At 38.9% G+C, this 21171-nt stretch overlaps 1 protein-coding gene across 5 annotated transcripts in view; it reads right to left on the reverse strand.

Moving 5' to 3' along the window:
* Positions 1–21171, reverse strand: part of ABLIM2 (actin binding LIM protein family member 2) — a 131181-nt gene that overhangs the window by 52685 nt on the left and 57325 nt on the right. For all 5 annotated transcript variants that reach the window (XM_036381818.2, XM_036381816.2, XM_036381811.2 and 2 more), the window contains exons 4-6: positions 19536–19651; positions 15601–15727; positions 13389–13482 (exon numbers count right to left, since the gene is read on the reverse strand). In XM_036381818.2, coding sequence (XP_036237711.1) covers positions 13389–13482; positions 15601–15727; positions 19536–19651 — 337 coding nt within the window. The remainder of the gene's footprint in view (positions 1–13388; positions 13483–15600; positions 15728–19535; positions 19652–21171) is intronic.

Here is a 21171-nt window from a genome sequence, read left to right on the forward strand (position 1 = left end):
AACTGATTTAGCATAGATGATACAATTCCCAGGCTGACATTCTCTAATGGAATTAAATTACTTCTTTGGTAAAATAAACTGCCAGGACAGATTCTCAAATAACCTGGGTGCATCACAGAACAAAGTCTATTCCCCTAAATTTAACAGTACAACCAAATATATAATTTTAATTCACTTAGTGAACTCACTTGCATAGTCAGTAATATCAACTAGTATAGAATGGCACAGAAAGACCTCTTTGATGACATAGACACAAGTGTAACAGAAAAATAGGGGGAGGAAAGTACAGCGATTCTTTTGCTGATGATCACACCAGGAGAACTCCAATGGATTCTGCATAAGTATCTCTGAATTAAAATGGCACAAACTCAAAAATTTTCATATAAGTCTAAGTGCTGACAGTAACTTTTGTTGCCCCTTTTAATTTTTCTTTGGTCCTTCTTCTAATCAAAGCACAGAAGACAAGACATAGCAGATACTTCAACACTTGGAAGTATTTAAAAAAGACCACCCTATATTTTTAAATGAGAGGTGCTAGCTGACCCTGAGCCTGGGCAGCTGATACAGGAATTAACTAACACTATTTATTGATATGTGTATGCAGTTGCCCTGATTAGATATCATAAAATATATTCAAACCTAGGACCTGAGTCTGAATCATAGAGTCCCTTGGGTAAACACCAAGGAGGCTTTTACCAGTGCCCCTTTCTCCTGTCCCTTTCAGGGGCTTGCTCTCACAGATGAACATTGGTTCCAGCAGAACCCAGCTATTTTATAAGCTTAGAGCAGCAAATATTATATGGTTTTGGTTTATTTGTAATAAAGGCTTCATCGTTTTTTTCTCTTCTTGCTTATATTAATGTGAGGTAGTTCAATGCAGCAAACAAATTCCTAACCATATGGTTACTTCTTCCTTGCACAGTTTGAAAGCTTAGTTTGACAGATTGTTGTCTCAGTGTTTAATAAAACACCAACACACTCAGAGCACAGAAGAAGCAACATTCATCTCTGAGAGATCTCTTACAGTTCAAGGGATAGTTTCTAAAAAACCTCCTCAATATCCTACATTTGCTTCAAGACTGCACCAGGTCTTTGTGCCCAGGAATCCAGATGTGAAGATAGTATTATTGTGAAGATCAAGTTGAAGATTAATTTCAGCTGAGATTACCTCAAACCTGAATAGCAGTGTGTCCTTAGTAATAATACAGTACATACACTAACAATTTAATTTTTCTTCAACTGACCTTGAACCAGCTTCCCACAATCACCAAATTGCACTCTTTAAATGGAGTCAAAACAATCCTCAGCACCCTGAGACAAAGCATTATGAGTTACTTCTTTCCCTTTAGGTATAAGAGACCCCTTTGAATGTGAAGTCTCCTCTGCAGGAAGGAAGAGCCTTCTGGGCTGATCAACATGAGGAATGATGTTGATCTGGGCTGATCAACACAGACCTCCTGCAGTCCTTGCCCTGAGCACAGGGACCATTTCAGTGCTGCAACCTGTCCTACATTGACAGACAAACTCATCTTCACTCAAAGCAAGACCAGAGAGCTCTGCAACAAAGTACATACAACCACCTTTTCTCATTTCTCATAACTTGAGGGCTTGAACTAAGTAAAAGGAGAATAAAGCTGATGTGGCAAATGTGAATCGCATTGTGTAAAGCACAATTTGGAGACAGTAAGGGGTGTTACTCAAAAATCTTCAGAACAGTATGATCACCAGGCCTGGAAAACATGCAGCTCTAGCAAAACTAGAGCAGTTCATACCAAAAGGAATAGCTTTAACTAGTTAAGTTTGAGTTTTAAATTAGCTGTCATCACCCAGGAAAAGTATATTACATTACTGCAGACAGCTCAGCAAAAAGCTCTGCTCATTTTCTGGCTATGGCTGCTCTAAGTGATGAAGTGGCAGAATATATAAAAGATGATATGCACAATAACTGTAACTCTACCACAATGGCATTGCTTGTCTGATGTCTCATGCTGTTTCTAGAAGTGTGATTGATATAATTTTTTACAGCAGCTGATGAGCGACAATTGCTTATGGATTGACACATGAGAAACTGAGCAGCCTAAAGCTCAGAGTGAGCTGAGTCCTGGAAGGAAGACTCAAGATTTCTGATGTCTGATTCATCACTGAAGTCTAAGTACATCCTCATTGCATTATTCAATGAAGTAATTAGTAAAGGGAAGATAGAAAGTACAGAAAATGGTTTCATATACTAGATAAACTTAAAACTATCTGATTCTTTTCCTAAGAATTAAAAGCTATCAGCAAACTTCTTCCTGCAAAAGTGAAAAATAATAACAATAAAAAAAAACCTATCTTGTTACCAAAATGCATAAGGGTAATTGACATCTTTTATTGCAGGGAGTAAAGAGTTTGTGGAAGTGACAAAAGGTTAAATTGCTGCAATGTTTCAATCATATAAAAGCATATTTTCCATTTTGAGTGTATAATACAATATAGTTGCTATAATAGTTCCTCATTACCACTAAGTGTTGTCTATTGAAGCAGTTCCAAATCCTGCCAACTTCATATTCTAAAATCCCCAAGTCCTAACTGTACCCTACCCTGAACAGAAATAATGAAAAACAGCCTACAAAACACTGAGCTGAGGGGTATGCCAAGGCATGGTCCAGCTGCCTGACTCACAAACAAAGCCCTCAGAAGACTGGTATAAAGCATTCTTAGTTAAAAGCCTTTCACATGGAACAAATCTGTTGGAGAGTTGTGTCATCACCAGACAACCACCTGTCCAAGCAAAGGGAAACAGAATAAAGCACAAAACCAGTGACAGCCAATAAGCCTTCCCATCAGGCAGCTTCTCAATCTGAAATGAAGCTTTAAACATCTTGTAGAAGACATATGACTTGATTTGTGTTGCTTTTTAAAGTGGAGAGAAGCTACTGTTTGTATGGGATGGGAAGGCTAAAAATACTTAGGCAATGTAGTGATGGGTAAAAGTGTAAAACTTTGATTACACAATCAATTATTCTCTTTTGTATATTTTGTCTCCATCTCCTGACTAATGTCCATTCATATGGACATTTGCATTTTTTCATTAAAGAACACTGATATTCCTTCAGGTAAACTTCATAGCACAGGCAACAGAAATAGAATTCTGTTTAAAGACAGGAAGTTTGCAAGCAATCAAAGAATGACAGAGTCATTCATCTAATCCAAACTCCTGCTCAAAGCACGGTTGATACTCAATTCAGATCAGTCTGACTAGGGATTTTTTCAGTTGAATACGGAAAACCTTCAAGGATGGACACTGCACAACCTCTGAGAATATTGCTCCAACAGAGAGTAGTTATTCTTAGTAATTAATACTGATTTTTTTCCCTTTTTAGGCAGTCAGAACCTCTGTGCTTTAAATTTTTTACTTTAAATTTAGTTGTCTCCTGCCCTCCCACCATGTGCCTCAGTAAGGTGCTTGTCTCTACATATTCAAGGGCCTCCTCATAGCTATGGGAACATCACAGTTAGGTCCCACTAAAATCATCACTTTCCTAGGCTGAAAAAGTTGAGCTCCCTGAGCATCTCCTCAGGATATGTGTTCCAAGCCCTCAACTATCATGGTTGTCCTCCACCAAAATCACATTGCTAGTTCTTGCCCTCTGTGGAAGACTCCCTAAAAATCTGCTGGCTCTGTTCTGCTCCCATTATCTCTCATTTCATACTTGCTTCATTATCTATCATTTTAAACTCAACATTGAGGAGCATGTACTTTCACTAGGAATTTTTTTTCAGAGTATATAAAAAAAAGGTGGAAAAGTGGAAAATCACTGAACTCCTTTAATGGAAATTTAATTCATCCTGTTTATACTTCTTCATTCATTCCCCAAATGATGTTTTTACTAAGATATTAGGCCATTATGTAAATGAATTGTGCTTTTTCTTAGGCGCCAGAAATGTACACAAAACTGATAATGAAGCACAGGTATAAAAAGGAACTCCACATATTTATCTTTATGAAATTTAATAAAGTTTATGAATGAGATATAGCATTTTGTTGTTTAATAGCCTAATCAGTCACTGCATTGATTTATAAAGGCAAATTCACAATTTCTCTCAGTAAATGCAATTCCCTGACTTTGGCTGAGATAAGGTTTTAATTCCTGCTCCCAGAACTACATGAGATATCTAATAACTCTCTGACCCAACAGCACAGAACTAGCTTAGAACATTTTTCTATCAAGTCAATTAGGCAAAGCAAATCAGAGGTTGTTCTTACTTATTCCCACAGGTTAATATAACCCTCCTGCTTCTGGCCAGCACTTCAACCCACACTGCACAGTGTGCATTTAAATCCAAAAGGCAGTGTAACATCCAGGGCTCAGATGTTTGTCCTGTCTTTCTCTCAGGAGTACCACAAAGAAGGTGCACAGCACTGCACCATCAAGTGTTATCCGTGGATGCACACACTGGTAACTCTGCCACTGCACCCACCTTGTGGCATATTACAAAGACTATACTGGCTTCCATAAACTGAATTCTAGGGGTATATTCAAATTAGAGTGATGCTATTCAGAAAATACCCTCTGTGCTTGGAATATAACACTCTGCTCAGTTAACAGCTTTAAGTGGAATCACATAAAACCTCCACTCACATTTCTAGCAAAGCCAGAGTTTTGCATATGAACAGAAGGACTCAAAGAATTACTCAGTAGTAGTTGTACACAGTAATGATGAAGTTAGTAAACAGCTGTCATATCATCTACTGGGTTTGAATGGACAGGCAGCATTGTAAAGGCAGAGGTATTTGGCAAAATGTCTATTGTTTATGTCATACAACAGTGTTGAGCAGAAAAAAAGTGTGAGAGCCAGAAATTAAAGACAGAATTCTGTGGAGAAAAACTCTCTAATTCTCTTAGTCACAGTGGACCTGACTCACCACTGACTCACTTCAACAGTCTGCCAGGGCTGTTGATCCGTTCTCATCAGGATTTACACCACTGTAAATGCAGTGTAATGTTCAATATCAATCACTCTCCTCATCTTCTCCATACTAGATTCATTTTTCATCCTACTAGATGCCAAGAAACAGTCACATGAAATGTTCACTACACACACCTGCAGCATTACCTACAGCTTTAGCAATCTCACATGTACAGTTGTTTCATGTTGTCTTGGTTCTGGCTCATCCTGCTGTGCTTTGCAGAGCCTTGAGAATTCCCTCCCACATTTGAGTCATTTTAATTGCTTCCCACACACTCCTTATTCTTCCAGGTATAAGGTGTAAATCAAATCAACAAGAACATTTATCTCAGAATGATAACAACTTACTATAAAACCCGACTCGCAGAAGAAGAAGTTTCTAATGGTTGTGGGAGAAAATAAAATAAAAGTAATTAAAAAACCATAAAGGGGATAATTGAGAAAAAATAAATAATAGAAGGAAAACTAGCACTATTACAACTGTAATCTCATTCTGTGAGCTCTCCAAACAAGTTCTGGCTCAGGAGCAAATTCAGCCCTGCCAAAATCAGATAAAATCTGCACTTTTTTCTACAGAATTTGGTAAATGTTCTTGTAAATCAAAATGGCCTGTCATACCTAAACCCACTGATTTTGCACTCAGATGTTTCTGTTATGGAGTGAGTGATCTGCCTCTTTTGTCTTTTTCTTCTCAGCTTTGCATTTTTTCTTGCCACCCACTGAGACTGGAAGAGGCTTCTGTTTTCCATCTGTTCAACAAATCTCCTTTTCCACTTTCCTTTCCCACTCCTTAAAACCCACCTAGGGGCCAAGACAAGCTGCAGCTGGCTCTCACTTGTGCCAACTCTTGATAGGAGAGAGGGAGTGAAGAAGGAGAAAGATGACTTGCAGACATATTCCCCTTAATTTTCAACTTTGCAGCTGTGTATTTAGCACACCCATTTCAGATGGGAAGAATGAAGCTCAACCAACACTGAACAGCCCTGGAGAAACAACCCAAGCAATCAGAGGAAGCCAGCACAGCTCTTTTCAAGCTGAACATGGTGATCTGGGCTGTAAACATCTAAGAACAGAACCTGTCTCTCATCCTGTGCCTGAGTAAGGACTGCTATTCTGGATCACTAGATTTACCTGGGAGTGGAAATGCTACTGTCACATGCAGAACTGACATTAATAATCTTTCCTGAAAGTAGGAAGCTTCTACTTTCAGACCCAATCTACGTATTTCCAGTTCAATGTACCATTCAAAAGTTCTTACTTTGGCAGGGGGAGAAAGAAATTTGAAAAAGCACAAAAAGTGCTGAAGGTTAATAGGATGAAAAAATCTTAAAGCTACAAGAAATGAGTCACAGGCTGCTCTCCTGCTATTAGCTGACATGTTGAACCGTTTTCACATGGGCCAGAGCATCCTGGAGATACTTTATCAACAAAGGCAATTGTCACTGAGTGCAGTCACTGCTGCACCACTGCCATGGTTACAGGACAGAGCTGGAGGCAGGGCTTGTGCTGCTGACAGGGCAAGGGAGCTCTGGGGCTTTGCAGAGCTGTGCAACAGCAGCATTCCCCTGATGTGGGTCAGAGGACCACCAGGAATGAAAGAATACATGAAATAATTGGATGAGGGACTGAAAATACCCATGAGGTGCAACATTCCACACTGTAAGAACACCCAAATGGCAAAAGGCACTGGATGTTAATGCATCACCACAGCAACACGTGGCTTAGGGAGGCAGGGTAGCTGCACACTGTGCTGCTGGGGTCTGAGGCTCAGCAGGATCAGGGTGACTGCTGGAATCACCCCTTTGATCCTTCAGTCAGTCAATCCAGATAATCTGAGACAGTTAACTGGTACTACATTTTTGTGTGAGGAAAGGCAATGGGCACCACGAGTCTGCCAGGCTCAAAAATCAAACTGTGCACTAAAACTAACACATGCAAACCCACACAAGCACAAATGCACAGCAGCACTGCTGAGGACTTTCCCCACACATGTGGGAGGAATTCGCAACAGAAAAGCAAATAAGCAGCTGAGAAAAGAAATAAAAAATCCTCACAAAACCTGGAACAGTCATTCTTTCTTCTCTATCAATCAGTTTCCCTCAAATCCTAACTTTTCTGTAATTCAGACATAGTTTGCAGAACCCTTTCCTTTGGTAAAACTGTAAGTCTTAAGCTATCATCAAATGGCACTCAGTGCTCTTCAATAAACCTAACAAATTATTTACAGGGTGAAAGCTATGCAAAGAGTTTGGTTTAATGTATAGTTTTCTCCTGACACATTAACAATTTTTGAGTTTGTAGCAGTTCAGACAATAAAGACAGGCATAGATCTGTATTTCTGGAGAGAAGAGGTGGCTAAAAAGGGAAAGGCTGGAAGTAGGAGAAAGATGAGTTAAATTCATCTAGACCAATATAACTGTGCTACAGAGAAGCTAAAAAATAAGGACAAAAAGCATTTGCATTGCTATTTATCTGCTGGCTGATAGTATTTTTAATAATGCCTGTTTTAAAGAAGAAAGTCTAGGTCAACTGTCAACACCTACCCAGGCAAATTCAGATAAATGCACTGATGATTAACCTGCCTTTGCAAGCCAGCAGTCCCAGATAAATGCAAGTGGCACCAAACCAGAGACCATTCCCAAGCTGCAGAATGCCTTGCATCTCAGCAAACATTATGCACTGAAAGGGCTATTTAACGTTTCCTACCTTGGATGGTCTCCTTTTGCAAAAGCTAATGCTGATTTATTTAGATTTGTCTTTCCCACAGTTTTCTTTCTTCTCTGTTGAAGGAGAGAAGCGCAGAGAGCAGTTTCTAACGAAGGCAGCACTGACACTTGGATCCTTCTGCTGCTCTGACAGCCCTCCCGAGGCTGCCCATGCACAGGGAACCCTTCACTCCCACAGACAGAGCTGCCTTTATTGCATGTTTCACTATTAATGCCTATGTAATAAGCTTTTCAAGCACCTTTCACACATCAGTAGGTCCTGTTGTTAATGAAACAGCAGGGCAACAGACATTGCAGAATGAACCATTCTTCCACACTGCAGGCAGAAATTTGTACTCCCTGCTCTAAAGAATTAGTATCGTCTCTCTGATATCCTGAGACTCTTGCAAAGGGAAAGGCAATCGATTTACAAAGTAGATATGGCTGCAAACAAAATCAGCCCAACCCCAGGGCAAGGCAAAAAACAAACTACGGAAAAGAAGATTCTTGTTTTAATTAGTAAATTAAAACTGTGACTTTGTCATAAATGACATCTAATTGAAATACAAATTATTGGCATTTCTAGTCTCATTCCTGCCTAGTGCCCACTGCATTTGTTCCCTTATTTCAAAATAACATATGGTTGTGATTAATAGATTTTAAGAACATATATTGATTATGTTTTTCTGGACATCTACACATACATGTAAACAAGTAAAATGCTAACTCTTTCTTCCCCCACGTAAACTGAGTGCCATGCTGCCATGTTAGGATGTCAGATACTAAACATAAAGATGGCTCTAACTGCTGTGATTTTCAACAGCACTTGTAAGCCACATTTATACCAGTCATGTAGCTGTGAATCATGGGACAGTTGTAGATAAAATTGAGAGCTGAAAATATCCCTGAAGGGTATTTTGGGCACTGATGGGACACAGTTGCCTATCCAAGCAAATGTGACCCCCTCACAGCCCATACTGTGTCTGCCATTAAAACATCCTCAGAAGGTTATCTCTGGATAAGGAGGCTTCCTCTAACAATAGAGGAAAGCACCAGCTGAAAAAGCAGATAAAGAGAACCCCTCCCCACAAAGTAACGTCTCAATGTCTCGCTATGGGCTGTCAGTGTTAAAGAACTCACAGAAGAAATCCACACCAGTGTGGGACACACCAGGAAAGCACTTTCTTTAGAAATGGTGGAAGGGGTTACTATCACTACACAAGGCAGTGCTGAGGCATTGTCTGGAGTACAATGTTCATCCATGCTGAGAGAAGGTGGCTCCAGTCAGGAACCCACAGCATCACTAGAAAAGCCTGGAGCCAACTTTAGCAGCAGAGAACTGGGTTCACTGTTTTGTAAAATAGAAGTTGAGAGGAACTAAGATTACTCTCTATAAGTTCTCATATTTCATCAGTTGGAGGGGAAAACAAAAAAAGCTAAAAATCAATCTTATCCAAAGCATGTTTAATTCTCTTTATGCAGACCACTTTAAAATAGAAAGATGCTGGAATTGAGATGATGTTTCAAGTATCAGATGTTAAGGAAACCCAGAAATGCCTCCCAGGAGAGGACAAGGAGGAGTCATTGGCTGTCACACAGCTTTGTCATGAACCTCAACAGCTTTCCAAACCTTTTACACAACCTGCTATGTGGGAAGGACCGAGAGACAGACTACACATCTCTGCCTCCCCCAGCAAAATGCAGCTAAAAGACTCACTAAAATGAGGAAAGAACTGGAAAATGTTTTCTTGAATGAAAGGAGTTTAAAGCAGGCTCTGTATTATCATAAGACATACAGTAATTTTTTTTTTTAAAAGACAATTAAGATTTTTTAGGATATGCTCATTAGCACAAGTTGAAATTTTAACTAATAAATTACTGCTTGTAATAGAAAAAAGGAGAAAAATATTTTTAGCTCTAAGTGAAGAGAAATGGATTGCAACGTGACAAAAGGGAAATGGCTGGTCATAAAAATCAATGGCTTGTTATTTTAAGACGGGTGCTATTGCATGATGCTAACTATTGCAGGATTGGCAGCAGAGATACAGCATGAGCACTGAAGTAAACCCTTTCTCTCCCTAGAGGTTTTCAGTCACAGTGCATTTTAAGTCAAACTACAAAAGTAAACTCCAGCAACTTCCTGCTCCTCACTTAAGTTGGAAGGTTTATCAATATATATGGTCAGGGATAAAATAACACAACTTCTAGGAGAGGATTGATTTGTATTTAAGAGTGTTCTGTATGCATCACAAGCAAAGCAAATCTTGCCCATAAATGCACTGGTGGGTAGGGTTAAAACAAAAAAAAAAACAAAACAAAACAAAAAAAACCCCAAAAAGAACAGAACAGCAAAATCATTGCTGTTAAAAGTAATAAAATTTATCATCTCCATAAATGAACTCAGCCCCTTTTATAGCTTTTCCAGTACAAGTTCCCTGGAAGAGTGGGTGCAAGCCAAGGTGGAGTGGAGGGGAAGAAAGGCACTAGAATGGAATTATAAACAAAGTTATCCTGTGTCTAAGCCCATTTACTACATTGAATGAATCTGGCCCTCAGAAAATGGGCTGAGAGAAGAATTTAGGTAACTAAATCATCATTGTATTTGGCTGAGGACCTACAAAAACAGCCATATTTTATAACTTATCAGTAACTCACACTGGTTGACACTCCCTTCCTTTCTGCTGAATAAACACCTAAAATGAACAAGTGTTGGAAAGGGAGACAATATTATAAAATCTAGTCACAGAATAACATTGGAAGCAGCTGTCCTCCTGACATTATCACAGAAATCAGAGATGGAAAAAATCTTATTAGGTCATATAGTCCCTCCCTTTGTCATTGCAGGACTGTTCCCTAACATGGATTTTCCAGTGCCTTGTCCAATCTTGTTACAAGACTTTCAAAGTGATGGTTTCCAGCAGCTCCCTTGGGAGAGCATTCCCCTGCCTAATAAGTATTGCTGTCAAGATTTCCCCCCAATTTAAGAGCAATTTGCCCTATTATTTCTGTGTTTCTCCAGATAATATTCAAGATGGTAAAAGAAAATACTGATGTTTCAAAAAATGTGTCAATATTCCAGACAACTCCACTAATAATGCATCCTCCAACAAAGAACAGGCATTGCTACCCTGTATTTTCTCTGTCCTCCTGACCAGGAGATACACAAACATATCAATTAGCCTGCAAGGGACAAACAGACATCGAGTTTGACACCAAGACCAGAGAGAGAGAGAAGAGATCAGCCCAGTTCCAAGCCTTTAGAACAAGCCCATCTGCTGCACACAAACAACAAATGCCTTAAACACATTAGCTATGGACATGCTTTCTGAGTCCTTTCAAAGCTGCTTGCTCAGACTGTGACTTTTTGTTTGCCTTCCTGCTGAAAGGAGGTGTGTGCATTGCCTCCTCACCCAGCTGCTCTCCATGATCCACACTGAAACTCAATGGCTGTTTAAGTGATCCCTTCCAGAGCTCCAAAGAGTCATGGAAACCCAGGCTGATCACCATGGGAGAGGGCTCACAGTGTGAGTCACTCCTTGAGAACAGGCAGCTCTTGAGATGTGTCATGGCAAAACAGAGGGGATGGGAGCAGATATCTTGGGAGATGTCATGAGGAACAGGACCTACTGTGACAGCAGAATGCTCGGACATGTGACACGCACCCATGTTCAAGCTTCATTAGCTTTGTCGCACACAAACCAACAAATTGTTTTGTACAGTTCTATAGAAAAAAATTTAGAGATCATAGAATTTCCAGGTTGTTCCAACAAGTGTCCAGACATTAAAATGCCATTGTAACCATTCAAATCCATTTCCTGCTCCATTCTAACCTCAACCTATGTTTCCTGTTTCACAATGATACTATCTGTGCTTTTACAGATGCTGAAAGTCCTTTCTCCTCATCTACTTTTTTTTAAAGGTTCTGGAATCTTGCACCAGTATTTTTTTCCACAGTTAAATGCCACAGACCAATGAATGTAGTTCCCAGCCTGAACCAGTACCAAAGCAAGATGAGGATCAGTGGTACAGAGCTGTCCTTAGAGCAACACTGAGGAGTGGAGAGGAGAGGGACACACACACACACTGACCAAAATCATCCTACTTAATCTGTCATGGTAGAATTCCTACAACAGCTTTCAAAAATTAGCTTTTCCCAAGTTTGTTACTGGCCCATCTACCATAAAAACAAGGAACCGTTTTCCTATTCAGTACACTCTCACCAAGCAGTCAGAAGAATCAGCTACAGTCACATGTGCTCCCAGGTCCCACAAATCACACTTGGTAATGTTACTTTGCAGATCTTTAAGGCTTTTTTTTTCTTTTTATTACCCATAGAGACAGTAAGGACCCAGTTCTTAATCATACCATACCACATGCTATTGTTTAACCATACTGCAGGTAAAATATTACCACATAAAAAGAGGATTCTTGCACATATTTCAAGAACCAGGATAGAAAAACAAAATATTGTGAAGCCAAGAGTCAGTACAGAAACTGGAGCTTCTGTTCTTCTCCTGTCTCAGCATTAACCACTCCTTGTAAACTGCTCTGAGTAAGTGCACTCCAAATTTGCCACAGCTTTAACTCCTCTCTCTGCATTCACCTCTCCTAATTACCTTCACTTTCAAATCTCACCCCCTTTTACTCCCTTTCATTCAGTGTCAATGCTTGACACCTCTGAAAATATATAACAGCTTCCATGGTCACCTTTTACATTTTTGAAGGTTTTAAGATGTTTTCTTTTGTTTTGCCTCTTCCAGTTGAGACAATTGTGTCCAAAAAAGTAAGAAAACTGTCTTTATACTCTTTCAAATTCCCTTTTAGAAATCTCCTTTCAGAAAGGTCTGTAAAAACATTTGTTAATGGAAAAATCTCTTGTGCCTATGTTAACACCATATCATCCCATCCAAGACAGATTCCCATCTAGTATGGATACTTGCTCATCAGCTCCTAACAAGTTATCATTGTCCACCACTTGGACAGTTAAGTCTTTGTGTGATTCCAAGCAGATCTTTCACTGGTGGAAGCCCTTTGGGATTTCTCCAGGCTTTCTTAGCTGATGAAGAGAAAAGAGTGAACCCAGCAACTCTTCCTAACTCCAGTGCTGCTTGGACTTCACAGGGAAAAGCAGAAAGAAAAAGCAGATAATCGATGACTGACAGGGTAGCAACAGACTTAGATCCAAGGATAAATTTTATTCTGATCAAAGGAATATATTAATTTTGTGACATTGGGTCAGTTATATGGAAATTTTTGCATAATGCATAAAAACATAACCCTACACTAAACAATTTCCTGCTTCTTAGAACAACAAGTGCAAACAAATCTCTGCCACACAGTTCATTTCTGGTTGCAAAAACACAGTTCAAATCATTCATTTTACTTTTCAACAGCTTCATCCTATCTTTGGGGAACATAAAAGAGAATACAAAAAAGCAGACATTGCAAATGAATTTAATGCAAGTTTTAAAATGTGCCTGATAACACATTCATTTATTACTTCTGCTGCCTGAACATTCTCCAGTACCATAAATATCCATTTAGGGAGTTTGTGTATTACCAAATCATTAACAGAAGAAACAAAAAACCTGATTACAGACAGAGTTCCTGGTATTCACTAAAAGTAACATTAAGCTGTGGCATTAACACTCATTTGTGAGCATAGGACCAAACCCAAAAGAGCTAGTCTTTTTGTACACTTTGGGATGTGCTTGAATGACAGGTTCTCCTTACCTCGAGCACTCTTCCTGTGATGTACTTTTCACAGTTGTCACACCTGATCCCAAACTTGGCGTGGTAGTCTGTTTCACAATATGGAACCCCATCCCTAGGGAAGAACAACAGGCTGTACAGATGCTGTTTTATGTGAGCTTACAGTTCACTGGGAGATTATGCATCTAAAATTTGTCAGCTTCAACACTGCATAGGGTATTTATGGGCTTTCCTGCCTCCCTCGCAGTCATTAATATTGTAAAAAGCTGAATAGTAATGAACAACTATTTTGGACCACTTCTCTCCTTTGTTGCCAAACTCAGCCATCAGCCTTGTAATAAAACTCAGTCTCTGAGACCCTCACACCACCTGTTTAATCATGTTACCCATTACTTCTTTCACGTGTTTCCTCCTCTCTGGAAAGTTATTTCACCATATTACTCTTCCCCTCTTATCATCTAATTCATCCAACTGATGTATCATCTGATATATGTATTACCAATCCTTTAGCTAAGACTGCAGAGAGCAATTTCTCAAATATCTTGTCTGTAAACCAAGTTTTGAAAAACATTTAAATCTACTGGCACACTTGACTGGACTTGCTTAAAGGCAGTCATGGATCAAACAACTTGGGAATTGCTCCACAGAAGCCAGCAATGACTACAAGAATTCAGCCTGAGCAGCAGTGTGCTCATGCATGATGTAAGCAGCTATTTCACCACCACCAGTGAGTTAAGAGACAATTTAGAGATATGAGGAAAAAAACCTGGGGTCTCAGCTTTTATTTTAAAGTGTCGAAACCAGATCACTTGGACTATTGCCCTGACAAGAACCTGTTAATTTTACATTTTACAATTTTACTAAGTTGTACATGTAGACCATTAAATGGATGAATGAAAATAAATTGCTCTAAGAAGAAACTGGAGACTCTTCTCGTGCTTCAAAGTTCAAGTTAAACATAGTTAAATATGTTTTGTTTGTTATACTAAAACAGCCCATGATCAGACAGATTTATCAGTAGAGGCATAATTTTATCAGACATTTCCCTGGAGAAACATAGAAATTAATTTTATAGCCTGGAAGTTGGATTTCTTAGAGAGTAACCTAGAAGTTATCACAATAATTAATTGAATTAATTAAAGACAGGATGTTTCTTCTCTTGAGTTATTTTGTTTGGCATTTAGCCTTTTTAAAAAGACGATTTTGCAGTAATTATATCTTTACAATTTATGGTGGGAGGTATATTCAATAACAAGAAAAAAAAGCACTCAACTAAAATACAGCAGACTAGCCCAACATTGAGACAATGTAAAACCTTATTTAGGAACACCATTTTAATAAATATTGTTCTCCAGTGCAAGCTGTGAAATTAAATGTTGTACTTGTATTAATCAAAATCCAAAGAATTGTTGAAACTCAGGGGGACATAGGCTCTGAAATTCCATCATCTCTGAGCACTGGTGACTGAGTTACTTTGCTGCTTAACCGAATTTCAACATAATCCACTTCTCTGAAGCAGAAATTAATCCCAGGTGCCTTGGCCAGTGAAAGGCCTGCATGTCACTGGCAGAGTGATCAAAGTGATCCAAGTGTTGACATGGGACATGGTCTGTGTGGGTGCTTTGTGCTCTTTCTCATTGCTGTCATCACACTCAGTCCAAATTTGACAGCATGAGGGTCTGGAGCTGCACAAAATCATGGCATGTACATCCTTAATGAACTTCTGGCTAACATTTCCTCTTATGTAATGCATATAGAAAGAACAGTACCTGCTTCTTTACATTACAGCATCACAGAGAGCAAAACCATAGGTATCTAAGGGCATGCATTCGTGACTTTCCAATTTCCAAATTCCACTTGTTGCCTCTCTGCAGTATAGCTGCTTTGTCAAGTCCCATTCCAGGTAAATGGAAAAATGTTACTTCCACTTTTCTCCATTTCATTTTTTTAAATACAATTTAGGTAATAATTTAGACAATAATCTCTAATATCTTACACATTTCTGAATATATATATATGTATATATATGTATATATATGTATATATGTATATATAAAGGTACTGCAATATGCATTTATATATTATATTACTTATTTATATTATTATAATATATATTATATTTCTATATTATGCATTACCTTTAAACCTTAACAATGCAAATAAATGCAATGATAAATTAATTATTTGGCATTAAAAGAATGATTAAAAGAGGTGAAAATACTCCTCTACTTACTTGCTGATATACTCTGCATTCAGTAGCTTGCCACATGTATTGCACTTAAAACAGCCCAAATGCCAGTGTTTGTCCAAGGCGACCAAGGACTGCCCATTTTTTATTTCTGAACCACAGCCCCCACAATCTGCAAGAGAAAAGCCCAAATGAGTGAATCATATTCTTCAGGTGGTCATGCAGCAGTTGGTTACAGCAGCACAAGGATCCATCAGTGTCCCAGCGCCAGCTCACCCGGGCTCCATCCACTGCTCACTGATGGATGGCAACTGCTGCTGCCCTTGGAAAGCTCTGAAATTGCCACAAAACATGCATCATTCAAAGAAAAAAGCTTTAGTTTCCTAGTGACTTAGGTTCATTTTAATTCATTTATACTGTGTTTTAAAAAATGAAGTTTTGCTGATTGATTTTTCAAGCACTGCAAATCAGCCTGATAAAAGAAATAAAAAAGACCAAGAGTAAAACAACTGATTCTTCATATTGGCCTTTGCCTTTGGATCTGCAAGCTCTACTTATTTCAAAATTCTTTTTGCAACCATGAAAAAAATCCAAGCTGAAATCCCGGTATGAAATTTCCTGTACCCAGTAAAACACACCAATACTTAAGAGGCATTAGTGACATTTCAATATGTGAAAGTGATGGCTGTCTATGTATTTATTCTCTAAAAAAACTCACTTATATAAACTTTCAAGAGGTGCTAACAAAAAATACATGTAAAACATGCACTAACTGGTAACAGAGGTTAGTCTGTGTTGGTTAAACAGGCTGTAGGTAAACCAGTTATGCTCCCCAGAAAGAGTAATTCAGAACAAGACTCTCTGGGGGTTTGGTTGCCTTTCTTTTTAACAATGGAAGATTTTCACTAAGCTAGCAAAAGCCAAACCTACAATCAGTTTCTGCCCTCTTCAAAGATGTTACATAGACATGGATCTGGTTCTCTATAACCCAAATGAAGCCTCTAACACCCTACAAGGTCCAACTCTCATTCATCCTTCACTCTACAGATTTCCTGTCTGTGGATGATTTTCTTACTAAATGTAAAAATAGTAGAATATGTGGAAAAAAGGGAAAAATGCCAGCGATAAATTGATTCTAGTAGCAATATCTCAGTAATCTTCTAATGCTCCATAAAATATCTTCCATCTCATGTGGAAAAATACATAGTATTTTTAGGAATTCTTCAGGTATACCAATAATTTTCTAGAGAAAAGACAAAGCCTGAAAGACATTTAATCATTCAGAAATTCCAGGAGAGAAAACAAACCCATAAAAATATCTTACATGGGAGACAAAGCTATGCAAAAGCATTAGAAAGATTTATCAAGTTATTAAGACAGAACTCTCAACCTAGGATCTCATTAAAGCATTTAAACAGTCTTCTTAAAAACTTTCTGATTTAAGACTGTATTTCACTGGTTACATGACCCTAATGAGACAGTGTAAGTGAAATTGTAAATGTTTCACTTCTGAGCACACAATGATAAAGCACAGTTTGTATTTTCCTTTAGTGGATTTGGAATGTATTGAGGGAGCAATAATGTGGCTCTTTAATGTTACCCTCCAGAGCACCAATACCTGGAAACAAGCCTAGCACAAAAGCATGTGCACTACAGATCAGAACATTTGAGTTTTGCTAATAATAAAGAACATTTGGGTGTGTGCCTGGTTTTAGCCCCTGCAGTATTCTACAGTATCTGTTGTTCAACTGCAATCCGAAATTTGTTTGTGATCTCCTCTGTACTGGGGATTCATCTGGAAATCTAATTTAATCCGACTGCTTGAGGGTTTATTTCACAAACTGAACACAACATCATGTGCTCAAATGTCATTCACCTTTCATCTGGTTTAAGCTTGGGTGGGCAGAAATGCAGCATTTTGTGAGCTACTTTTTTTTTTTTCCAACTGCTGCTTTCTCTGTAAAGTGCCAGATAATTACAAACAAATATTGTGGTTGCTATGCCAACAGTGCCTACTGATGCATGTCCTTGTCTTCCCAGCTTGGATGCAGCATCCTTTGGTGACTCAACTAATTTCAAGCAATAACTCTGCAGAACACATCAATTTGCTGCTCCATGTTAATATTCTTCCTTGAGTACTCTCTCAAAATCAACACTGTCACAAGAGGTTTTCAGAGCTATTGTTTTATAAAACAAAACAAAACAGAAAGGTAGGTACTTATATAATAAAAAAATCAAGGACTCAGGCAGGAAGCAAGTATTTTACATTGTTCATTTCTTCCAAATGGAATGCATGAAGGAGGTTAGAAGCAAAAGGGGAGGATGAAAATAGAAGGACTTGTCAGAGGGGGCAGTGATGCTGGGAGCTCAGTGAGTCCCCAGGAGATGTTCTGAAAGCACTGCTGAGATAAACAGGCTGGGGAGCAGCACACATGGTACACATCAGACAGTTCTGAGACAGGAACAAACCCAATGTAACACAGGGTCAGTGTACTACTCCTTCCTTGAAAACGTTTGCCTGAGATCATGTTTTTGTGCACTACTAACAAGAGTTGCTCGTTTAAAGCATTAAGGTCTTCTCCAAGAAAGCTCTTGTCAGGAGATACACCATTCACTGCTCTATGCAATGTGGGGAAAAGGTAAAATTTTATTTTCCAGGGTCAGGTTTTGCCACAGAGATGTGCTTGCTCCCAGTGCTGTCTCCCTCTGAGGCAAGTGGTTTGCTGAGGTTTGCAGGTATCTGTGCTCTGGGAAGGTTCAGTGCAGACCCAAGAGAGCTGAGGAAATGCAATGACAAGAAAAACTCCCCACGGTGTGTGTGTGCACAGAGAAAGGGAATGTAAATACATTAAAGGATTCTGTACCACAGACAATCAAATGAACTTGTCCTGTCAGTACTCAACCAGGCTAATAATGTCCATTGTAGTCAAAGGCACCTTTCACATGTGACAAGGAGACAGCAAAGATGGCCAAGGAGGATCCATCTGCAGAATAAGTGACAAGAGAAAGCACCCAACAGAGAGGGCCAACCTATCCCCAAAAGAGAAAGGCATTAGCAAGAGGAATCCATAGAATATCTCACAGGGCATTCACACAGCAGGTTTGGCTGATGAACTGTAGAAACGAGATGGTGAAAACTTCTCTGAAGAAATGTGGGGGGGGAAAGAAAACAGAAAAAAGGAGAGATTTCTCCCAGAAGTGGGCTAGACTCCTTACACAGGAAGATGAGCAATCCATAGGGCCCTTCCTCAGCCATGCTGAATCCAGCTTGATGTAACAGTCATTAAAAATTTTTCTGTCTTTGCTGTTTAATTGCATTGCTGCTGCTGTTTAATTACATGAAGTGAGCAGTGGACTCTTAAAGCATGGCAGCACTTTATGAGCAAAAGAGCAGAGGAACAGAGTCCAGAGCAACAACGCCCCTCTATGATTTACTGCAAAGAAGTTGGTGCAAAAAGACCACATTTCTTTCCTCTACTGCTTGTGTCTTCTGATAGTGCACAATAGTCTGAGGTCAAGGTGAATGCCCCCCACTGACACTTCACACATTAAACCCCTTGCTGTGTAGTATTTAGCCATGCAGTCCTGCCACTGATATTTTCTGAAGCTGGAACTGGAACACTTAAAAATCATTAAATCTCACCCTGGCTTTTATTTCAGATGGACTTGGACTGAATCCTCAAAAATACTAGCATCTATATTATGTCTTTCTCCAAATAATTTGATTTAGTTCATTTTAATCTTTGAGAGGTTCAATGTATTGTTAATCCTATAATGGCACCATCTGTGCTTCTTTTAAATATCAGACTTTCTTGAAAAACCACCCTATACTTTTTCATGTGGCTACCTCGAATTTCACGACACCTCTTATGCAGCAGAGTAGTAGAAGTTCCAATTGTACACACTGGTGTAAAATTATGTCCTTGAAACCTGTGCAGACTAAGAAGCACTGACTGAAAAGAGCAGAAATCCGTACTTACTTCTCAGGTTCTGTACAGGGAAGGAGCCAGTGCTGCTGGAAGGGGGCAGGGAACATTTCTGGCAGATGCATTCCTTCCCATTAAAAGTTACCCGGTCACCCGCAGGGAAAGGCAACCTGCAAGAGCAGAAACAAAAGCAAACTGGTTACAGTCTCATGCCTTTATCACAATTATCTTCCCACAAAGGAACTGATTATACTCTAGCTTCTTTTTCTCTGCTTGCCCAGCTCTCATTCAATTTTCCAGCCACTTAGAGGCTTAAGTATCAAAGGGGCATATCAAACAGACAACTTCAAATGCAGATGGTTACAGCTTCTTAGGAAAAATAATAATATCTAAAGCTACAAAAACACAGTGAGCACTCAAGTCCAAATTGTTGTGTATCTAAGAAATGTAGTATCAGCCAGAGTTCATCACTAACAGGATCAGTTACAGAATGAAAATAAAATTGGCATTACAGGGAGTTAAGTAGAGGCAAATACAGCTGCTTTTATGTTGTTAAATAGCTGCACGAGAGTGATGACTTTTATACATTAAAAATCAGCGCTTGTCCTCACAACTTTTATCCCATCAAAGTCTTTCTCTTAATCTATGTGCTCAGAAAGCAAATGTTATTGAACTCTCAAAGGGAAAAAACCTATCCCAGTTATAAAACCCACAGCGTCTACATTATTTGTTTTCCCTACCCAACAACAGCTCTCCTTACACTTAATTAAACCATTCCTTTTTATCAATGTTCTTAAAACAAAAGCTCTCTGCTGTGCACTTCCTTGTCTGGGCACAGAAACCACTGAGGCTTTCCCTCTAAGGGAGCCAGATGGAGAAATCACTTCATATGCAGCAAAGGATGGTGAGGATTTAGAAACACATTTCACTCCACCCAAAGCTCACGTCCAACTAAATCCCTATCCAAGTATCAAAATATGGCTTAATGGGGCACAAACATAACACACACCTTCTGCTTCATGGTGAAGTCCATCTGACCACACTATTTCATTAACATTTCATTAAAACTCATGGCATTCTCCCACAAATGCTATCAAATTCATATCAATTGTGAGGTTGTCTCCACTACAAAAGCTACACAGATACTTTGCGCTAAATTTAAACATTATTTTGCTCCCTAAACTGCCTAAGAGAAACTTATTTTATTCTGCACTTGAATTAAATTTAAAATAATTTTTTATTACTTAGATAAAAACCAGAAGCAATGCTGTCCTTTGTTTCTATATAATGTTACTAAAATATATTTGAAACCAGCTAAGTGCCATGCATTTTTGACCGCTGGTGATAATTTAAAGAACGAGGAGACATGGAGTGTAAATATTATTCTCTTTTTTGATATCTGATAACGAATTCTGCATTTCACCTTTTTTTTTTCTCTTTCTCAAGTCTTTATGGTCAAAAAACTTCCTACCTTGTCACTCAGAGTACAATAAGTAAAAATACTCTATGAAAATAGCCTTTAATATTGCCTTACTCTCTGACCCAACAAAATGATCCGTGCATGACTCTGGTACAACAAGGCCCAACACCATGTTAGTATAGATTCAGGAATATGTGCCATGCCTAGTTGTATCCATGCCTAAATTTCCATCTGTTTCAAAGAGGGTTTTGGACTATTAATTTTACTCAA

This window comes from Molothrus ater, chromosome 4 (assembly GCF_012460135.2).
Source record: "Molothrus ater isolate BHLD 08-10-18 breed brown headed cowbird chromosome 4, BPBGC_Mater_1.1, whole genome shotgun sequence".
NCBI classification, from domain to species: Eukaryota; Metazoa; Chordata; class Aves; order Passeriformes; family Icteridae; genus Molothrus; species Molothrus ater.